General features: G+C 44.6%; 1 protein-coding gene across 1 annotated transcript in view; it reads left to right on the top strand.

The window, feature by feature from the left end:
- Window positions 1-5,154, top strand: part of LOC128702715 (uncharacterized) — a 43,007-nt gene extending 37,853 nt beyond the window's left edge. The window contains exons 10-12 of the mRNA XM_070102003.1: window positions 503-1,653; window positions 2,594-3,313; window positions 3,747-5,154. Of these exons, the coding sequence (XP_069958104.1) occupies window positions 503-1,653; window positions 2,594-3,313; window positions 3,747-3,932 (2,057 nt within the window). The 3' untranslated portion in view covers window positions 3,933-5,154. The remainder of the gene's footprint in view (window positions 1-502; window positions 1,654-2,593; window positions 3,314-3,746) is intronic.
- The last annotated feature ends 4,366 nt before the right edge of the window (window positions 5,155-9,520 follow it).

The following is a 9,520-nucleotide window of genomic DNA, read 5'->3' as shown; positions in this document are numbered from 1 at the left end:
CTTGTTCTCCATGAATTCCAGCCCTCTGTTGCTCACAATCGTGTCAGTATGATTGTGCGAGCCCTTTATAGATAAATGTTTAATATATCACAAGAAACACACAAAATTAAAACTAAATGAAATTTCGGTCCATTCTGGACCATTATTAGGTCGTCAGTGAAGAACGTGGCGAGAGCCAAAAGTATTGATGGTATGTTATTCGTCATGAAACAGGACAAGTGTTTCTTGACACAGTCTTAGTCATATGATGATCAATTAACTAGAGTTTTTGGTCATATGACTGAGGCCTTCCGCTGGCTTACCAGTCCACCCCATTAAAAATTAAAAGATAAGATGGTAAAAGTCAATTCCAGATTTAATTTAGACTTATTGTTGTTGATTTCAGTCACGTTATTTTTATTTTTTTTCTACCACTTATAATAATAATAATATTATTAATAATAATCTTTATTTCTACAAGTACATGATACAACTTATTCTCTCTCTCTCTCTACCGTGACAGACACCAGCTGGTCTTCCCCAGAGAGTGAAGCACATAACGTTTCTGCAGTACAGTTGGATAAAAGACACCCACAAGAAGTCATTGCCAGGGACGCTGAGACTAGTTCGCCGGGTCGAAGTCTCTCTCAGCTGCAGTCCGAATCTTCCCTAGGAAGTCTTCAGACGTTACCACCACCTCAGAGTGAAGTAGAGGAAAACAGGAGAAACTTGAGCGTATCAGAGGTCAACGAACCCCGTTGGAGCTGCGACTATATTGAATACCAGCGTAGCTTTGCCTCAGCGCGTCACTTGTTTGAGAGGGGAATGAAGGAGAGCGGATTAGTAGCCACAGGAAGCTCCAGTCAGAATGTTGATTGTAACCTCAAGCACAGAAGGGACAATAACACAAGCTATGTAGCGAGTTTCCCTACCAAACTGGAACACATCGTGAAGTACAGTGATGAGAGTACAAGGTCTTCCTCTCGTAAACATTCTGAGTCGTCTTTAAGCTCGTCTCCTCTGAAAGAAGCACAACCGCCACAACAAGAAGAGCTCTGTAATGGAGTCGATAAAATGTTACCGGAGGTGAACATGGCAGATCATGGCTGCCAAACAGATAAAGAGCTGGGATCCTTTGTATCTCCTCACACACACGTGTATTTGGTCAACAAGGGCTGCCAAAGCAGTCTTGAAAGAGTAAATACCAAAACAAAGATGGAACTGCAATTTCCCCGTGATAAGGAAATCCAGGTATATCAAGAAGATTTTGTGAGCCCTTTAAAACGAAGAGTATCGCGGAGATCCCGACAGTATGACCTTCTGGAAATGCCCAAGCTAAAACGTCGCATATTTAGACGTCGACGCGGGTCTCAGGTCTCGACTAGGGAACGATCAGTGTCTGATGCTCAGCTCTTCCTGAAGGAGGTGTTCCCGCCTCACTCTGGGACACTTTATGAGTTGAATAGAGACCAGGGATGGTCCGAGGACTCTGGGGATAATACGATAAATTCAAGGAAGTTTGGGATAGCCAATTCCTCATCCCTTGTGGCTTGCCTTAAGGACCTGGCTAGCGATTTGCCATCGGTGTACCCTGAGGGACAACTGGATCCCTTGGTCCACGATGACTTTGCAGACCTCGACCCTGACGACTTCCAGCACTTCCCCCAAGATGAGGTCCGTCTGCAGAGACCTTGGGGTTCCTAGTCCTCCCTCCTTCCCAGTAGTAGCGCTCCTTCCTCCATCATGGTAACTTAACCTATCTCTGTATTATAGCTGTAGTTCACACACACACACACACACACACACAAATATGTATATATATAATCACGTATCACATTTATTTACATAGATGAAACAAAAATACATGATTAACAATTTCAAACTATTCTTGGTATATTGAGAGGGAAGCGCTAAAGTCGTAAGGGTCATACAGACGATGAATCATTGTTGAGAAACAATTGTAAACAAACAAAATGCTGCAATATATGAGTTGCAGCCCTCATATGTTGCAGTGTTATAGAGAACCTTTAATCAAGAGGCACTATATTATATATATAGCCATGGGGGAAGCGCTAAACTCTTAAGGGTTATACAGTGCCTGAAAAAATGGGAGGTAATGAGGCTTAATCCGAGGAAGGGGAGGGTATTTTTCAATTCCTCGAATCAAGAGACCTTCAGCAACATCGAGCTACCCACTTAGAACAAGTGGCTGCAGCTGTGAGTTTCCTAGTGGTCAATGTTATTATACATGTAAATATAACAGTCATTTGTAACTAACCAAGAGTCATTATTATTCATGAGGAAGCGCTAAACCCATAGGGGTTCTAGAGCGTCTGAGTTGCGGAAGGTAATCAGTAACATTAAGTTTATTTAGGCACAGGTACACATAAGTGCAATTACCATACATGATGTCAGTTACCAAAAAGTCAGTCAGAGTGACTTATTTCCATTGGGGTCCTTGTAATACATATTATTTAAACCTTAAAAGTTAAAACAGCTAAGTAACTCAACTGTGTTAACATCAGTTACAATATAAGGCGGTCGGGTAATATAGCAACGTCTTCTGTAATATAGCAACGTCTTCTGTAATATAGCAACGTCTTGTCCCTGACAGGTGATCCAAACGCTGAGTGGGTGTTACAGAGGAGAGTTCCCTCACGTGCCAGTGAGTGGAGCGAGTGGGACCACCTCCAGGGTGGTCAGGAAGGATCTGGGAGACCTCATCTCCCTGAAGGAACTCCGTCGCTCCAGCCTCCCGGAGATCCTCTCTCTCCTACCCACCAGTGAGTCTCCGTCTCCCGAATTTGAGTCTCCTGTTGATATCTCCCACACTTCCTGTCACCAGACTTCCTCAGACACCACAGCTCTGCTGCCACACCCGCAGACTATTATCACTGAAGACAGTGTGTACGCCAAGCACAGCAGCTGTGAAAGTGCTGTGCTCTCCTCAGATAGTGCCAATTTCTCGCTGGAAGGTGTAGTGTCGACTGATACCAGTGGTAAAGGCGACATTCAAACACATTCACAGGATGCTGTAGAATGTTCCCAGTCAAAATCTGATAGAGTGTTGACAGACGTATCTACAGTGGTGGAAGAGGCGAATATTGACCTAAGTTCGGAGGACGAGAAAGAAGAGGAGGAGGAAATTCAGGTGGATGATAAGGATTACGAAGGAGATAGGGAAGAAGAGGCAGAAGACAAAGAAGAGAAGACAAGAGGAGGCCAGGGGGAAGACAGATGTGGTTGTCGCGCATACGGTGATGGTCTGGCCTGGGGCACCATACTAGACACCAACAGTTTCATTATAGACACCGTGGCAGCTGACCAGGGAGAGGTGAGAGGGAGAGAAATGTCTTGATAGCGAGAGAAAGGTCCTAAGAGGGGTGAGAGGTAGAGAGGGAAAAGGAGAGATGAGAGACAAAGGCTGGGTTGAGACTCACGTGGGGAGAGAACATTGAGACCCCAGGGAGAGGTGAGATAGTAAGGAAGAAGAGAGATAGTGGGAAATAGGAAGCAGTCAAGTGTGATACAAGGAAAGGGAGGATAACTCCATATCTTTGGATTAACACCCCCTCAGCATCAAACCACCACTTTCGAAGAGCATAAACACAGTCAAATTGCTTTACCCAAAAATATAATAATAATAATAATAATAATAGTAATAAAAGCAATAATAGTAGTAATAATAACACTGATGATAATAATAATAATAATAATAATAATAATAATAATAATAATAATAATAATAATTATTTCTATGTGGACAGGTGAGGGTGAGTGTGGAAGGGACAAGTGAAGGTTTAGTCTCCGGCACCGAGGTCTACCCTGTGGAAGATTCCCCCGGGGTCTACCAGGTGCTATACAGGGTCACAACACCTGGTCACTATCAGGTGGTCATCACCTGGGATGGACAACACATCCCTGGTAGCCCCTTCACCTGTGTCGTGGGGTGATAGGCTCCGTCACCTGTGTCGTGGGGTGATAGACTCCTGTGCTGAGGGATAGGCCACCGCTCATTTGTATTTGATTGATAAGCCGCTGTACAGGTGTGTTTGCGTGAGGAGCTGCTACACCTATGTGAGTGATAACAGCTGCTACACCTGTCTATGCGAGTGGTAACAGCTGCTGCACCTGTCTGAGTGATAACAGATGCTACACCTGTCTGTGTGAGAGATAACAGCTGCTGCACCTGTCTATGCGAGTGGTAACAGCTGCTGCACCTGTCTGAGTGATAACAGATGCTACACCTGTCTGTGTGAGAGATAACAGCTGCTGCACCTGTCTATGCGAGTGGTAACAGCTGTTGCACCTGTCTGTGTGAGTGACAACAGGTGCTGCACCTATGTGAGAGATAACAGCTTCTGCATTTATGTGAGATAACAGCTGCTACACCTGTCTATGTGAGTGACAACAGCTGTTACACCTGTCTGTGTGAGAGATAACAGCTGCTACACCTGTCTATGTGAGAGAACAGCTTCTGCACCTGTCTATGTGAAAGATAACAGCTGCTACACCTGTATGTGAGTGACAACAGCTGCTACACCTGTCTTGGGTATTGTTTAACAAAACAGGTGTCTTTCCAACTGTTCAGAATCTGTTGTCATCGTTCTATTTACGAGGAAGCGCTAAACCCACAGGGGGTTATACAGTGCCCAGGGAAGGGGAGGTAATCAGGCTTGATGCAAGGAAGAAAATGATTGCTCCTGTACCTTGGATCGAGCGATTCACCTGCATCAAGACACGCTCCTTTCTGTCTTCCACTTCGCATGTTGTCTCGTATCTTCTACGTTGTGGATATGTCTCCTCTGAATCTTCATTCCCGTGTGATCCGGGGAATTAGAGCTGCCCTCCCCTTCCTAGGATCAAGCCTGATTACCCTCCTTATGAATAATAATGATACTATATTACTGTTATTATCATTTTTATTATTATTATTATTATTATTATATTAAAGTGCAAAACAAAATAATATTTCTGGGATATGGTAATGGGTTGTATAGTAATGTTAGGGAGCGCTAAACCCGCAGAGGTATACGAGGCTATCAGGTTCGATCCATGGAAGGGGAAGGAGAGGTACAGTTCCTTGGATCAAGAGCCCCTCGGCACCACTAAGACATCTCCAGGGGATGCAGTGGGTTATACAGTTGAAATGTATTAAATTTATATGAGATACAATACTGTATTATTTATTGTATTCCTTCCATCTGGTAGTGAGGGAAGGGCTAAACCCGTTAGGGGTTTCACGTAGCGCCTGGGGGCAATGGGAGGCAGACAGGTTTGATTCAAAGAAGGGGGGGGTTAAAGGTAGCTCCAGTTCCTCGGACCAGGAGCCCTGGATGGGCTCGAAGCCTCGTTTGCAAAAAACTTGCCTCGTGGGGAAGGATGGGGGGGGAGGGATTTGAGCTCTTGATCTATGGAATTTGAGTTACCCTCCCCTTCCTTGGATCAAACCTGATAACCTCCCGTTCATTCCCTAGGCGCTTCATGATTCCTTTTGGGTTTACCGCTTCCCCTCACGAAATAAAAATATGACCAATGTCACCATGAATGTTATAGATTTTGTCACGTAGATTATTATTATTATTATAATTACAGTTCTATAGAAACACTAAACCCACAAGGGCTATACAGCGCCTGGAGGCTAATTTATTAAGTTTAAAGCCTATCAACTACACGAGGCTGCATGTAATATTCACATCCAGTCAAGAATACTTTAATACCTAAAATAAGGATTAAAGTATACTTTGATATACACATCTCGGTGTATATACACAGATACACCTCGGTATATATACACTTTGAATGGGAAATGAGAGAAACGTATAATGTCTTTCCAAGCTTCAACAATCTCTAAGTATCAGGGAAACAGAATATACATACACCGAGAAATGTATATCTCAGTGTATATACACTGAGAATATACCTTAATCCCTATTTTAGGTATTAAAGTATTCTTGACTGAGTGAATATATTACAAGCAATTAATGACCCTAGTGTAATACACAGTGTTGGTTATTATTATTATATTCATGTGGGAGCGCTAAACCCTTAGGATTATACAACGTATGTGTGGGGGAGGGATGGAAGGTATTCAGACTCAATTCAGGGAACTGGAGCACAGATCCAATTCCCTAGATCAAGAGCCCCTCACGAGCGTCAAGGAACCTCCCTTGAGGGGCCACAGTGTTGGTAACTGTGAGTGTTTCCAGACACTTCTGACATTGTGACTCCAAGTTGAGCAGTTGTTGTTGTGTTAGTGGTGAGTGAGGAGGTTAATGGTGCTCTCACCTCTTATAATATTGTTAAATTAACGTAGGAAGGTGTTAGTGGTGCTCTCCATGACGTGTGTTGGGTTTGTGAACACTGGGGATGTTAGTGGTGTTCTGAACACGTGTGTTGGGTTTGTGAACACTGGGGATGTTAGTGGTGTTCTGAACACGTGTGTTGGGTTTGTGAACACTGGGGATGTTAGTGGTGTTCTGAAGACGTGTGTTGGGTTTGTGAACACTGGGGATGTTAGTGGTCTGAACACGTGTGTTGGGTTTGTGAACACTGGGGATGTTAGTGGTGCTCTGAACACGTGTGTTGGGTTTGTGAACACTGGGGATGTTAGTGGTGCTCTGAACACGTGTGTTGGGTTTGTGAACACGGGATGTTAGTGGTGTTCTGAACACGGTGTGTTGGGTTTGTGAACACTGGGGATGTTAGTGGTGTTCTGAACATGTGTGTTGGGTTTGTGAACACTGGGGATGTTAGTGGTGCTCTGAACACGTGTGTTGGGTTTGTGAACACTGGGGATGTTAGTGGTGTTCTGAACACGTGTGTTGGGTTTGTGAACACTGGGGATGTTAGTGGTGTTCTGAACACGTGTGTTGGGTTTGTGAACACTGGGGATGTTAGTGGTGTTCTGAACACGTGTGTTGGGTTTGTGAATACTGGGGATGTTAGTGGTGTTCTGAACACGTGTGTTGAGTTTGTGAACACTGGGGATGTTAGTGGTGTTCTGAACACGTGTGTTGGGTTTGTGAACACTGGGGATGTTAGTGGTGTTCTGAAGACGTGTGTTGGGTTTGTGAACACTGGGGATGTTAGTGGTGCTCTGAACACGTGTGTTGGGTTTGTGAACACTGGGGATGTTAGTGGTGTTCTGAACACGTGTGTTGGGTTTGTGAACACTGGGGATGTTAGTGGTGTTCTGAACACGTGTGTTGGGTTTGTGAACACTGGGGATGTTAGTGGTGCTCTGAACACGTGTGTTGGGTTTGTGAACACTGGGGATGTTAGTGGTGTTCTGAACACGTGTGTTGGGTTTGTGAACACTGGGGATGTTAGTGGTGCTCTGAACACGTGTGTTGGGTTTGTGAACACTGGGGATGTTAGTGGTGTTCTGAACACGTGTGTTGGGTTTGTGAACACTGGGGATGTTAGTGGTGTTCTGAACACGGTGTGTTGGGTTTGTGAACACTGGGGATGTTAGTGGTGTTCTGAACACGGTGTGTTGGGTTTGTGAACACTGGGGATGTTAGTGGTGCTCTGAACACGTGTGTTGGGTTTGTGAACACTGGGGATGTTAGTGGTGTTCTGAACACGGTGTGTTGGGTTTGTGAACACTGCTGATGTTAATGGTGCTCTGTGTTGAGTTAGTGAACACAGGATGTTACTGAACACTTCTCTGTCGGGTTAGTGAGCACTAAGGATGTCAGTGGTGCTCTGAACACCTGTGTCGGGTTAGTGAGCACTAAGGATGTCAGTGGTGCTCTGGACACCTGTGTCGGGTTAGTGAGCACTAAGGATGTCAGTGGTGCTCTGGACACCTGTGTCGGGTTAATGAGCACTAAGGATGTCAGTGGTGCTCTGAACACCTGTGTCGGGTTAGTGAGCACTAAGGATGTCAGTGGTGCTCTGAACACCTGTGTCGGGTTAGTGAGCACTAATGATGTCAGTGGTGCTCTGAACACCTGTGTCGGGTTAGTGAGCACTAATGATGTCAGTGGTGCTCTGAACACCTGTGTCGGGTTAGTGAGCACTAATGATGTCAGTGGTGCTCTGAACACCTGTGTCGGGTTAGTGAGCACTAAGGATGTCAGTGGTGCTCTGAACACCTGTGTCGGGTTAGTGAGCACTAATGATGTCAGTGGTGCTCTGAACACCTGTGTCGGGTTAGTGAGCACTAAGGATGTCAGTGGTGCTCTGAACACCTGTGTCGGGTTAGTGAGCACTAAGGATGTCAGTGGTGCTCTGAACACCTGTGTCGGGTTAATGAGCACTAAGGATGTCAGTGGTGCTCTGAACACCTGTGTCGGGTTAATGAGCACTAAGGATGTCAGTGGTGCTCTGAACACCTGTGTCGGGTTAATGAGCACTAAGGATGTCAGTGGTGCTCTGAACACCTGTGTCGGGTTAGTGAGCACTAAGGATGTCAGTGGTGCTCTGAACACCTGTGTCGGGTTAATGAGCACTAAGGATGTCAGTGGTGCTCTGAACACCTGTGTCGGGTTAGTGAGCACTAATGATGTCAGTGGTGCTCTGAACACCTGTGTCGGGTTAGTGAACACCGAGAATATTAATGCTTCTATCAACATTCGCTGCTGGCCACTCACCAAGGTAAGACTATATACATGTATCAACATCTAGATACATAATGATATACATTATTCGTATATATTCCTCATAATGTCACATTATATACATGCTCCATATATACCTTAGGTATATAAAAATAACCAAAATGCCAGGTCACGTGTCATGATTTAGTTATTTTTCAGTACGATTTATTTCCAGATTTTTATAGATTTATATTTCCTGTGGGTTTAGCGCTTCCCCTTTCATTATAATGATAATAATAACAAGCATTTTAAATGTAATATTTAGGCTAAATGTCAAGAAATATATACTACACTTCTATCATAGTACTTTACTATTGTTATACTACCACTATTGTTATACTACTACTGTTGCTATACTACTACTGCTACTATTGGTATACTACTACTATTGGTATACTCACACCATTGCCATACCACCACCACATTGCATACCACCTACTACCATTGCCATTATACCACACCTTGCTACACCACTACTACTACATATTACCACCACCTACTACACATACTACCACACACTACCACTCCACCACCACTCCAACCACTACTGCCATACACCACCTACCATTGCCATACCACCACCACCATATACCACTACACCACCACTACTTGCCATACCACCTACCACATGCCACCAACACACTCACTCACATACCACCACACCATTGGCATCACCACTACCACTACTACCACCACTACTACACTACACTTACCTACTACCTACCACCACCAATATCACCACTATCCACCTACCACTACCTGACCACTACCTGACCACTACATCACCACTACTACACTACATCCACCACCATTGCCTAACCATTGCCATACCATACTACTACCACATCCACTACCACACCACTACCACTCACTACTACATGACCATCCACCACCACTCCATTGCCATACTACCACTACCACTACCACATCACTAC

This window comes from Cherax quadricarinatus, chromosome 79 (assembly GCF_038502225.1).
Source record: "Cherax quadricarinatus isolate ZL_2023a chromosome 79, ASM3850222v1, whole genome shotgun sequence".
NCBI lineage: Eukaryota > Metazoa > Arthropoda > Malacostraca > Decapoda > Parastacidae > Cherax > Cherax quadricarinatus.
This window is presented reverse-complemented; position numbering and strand designations above follow the sequence as displayed.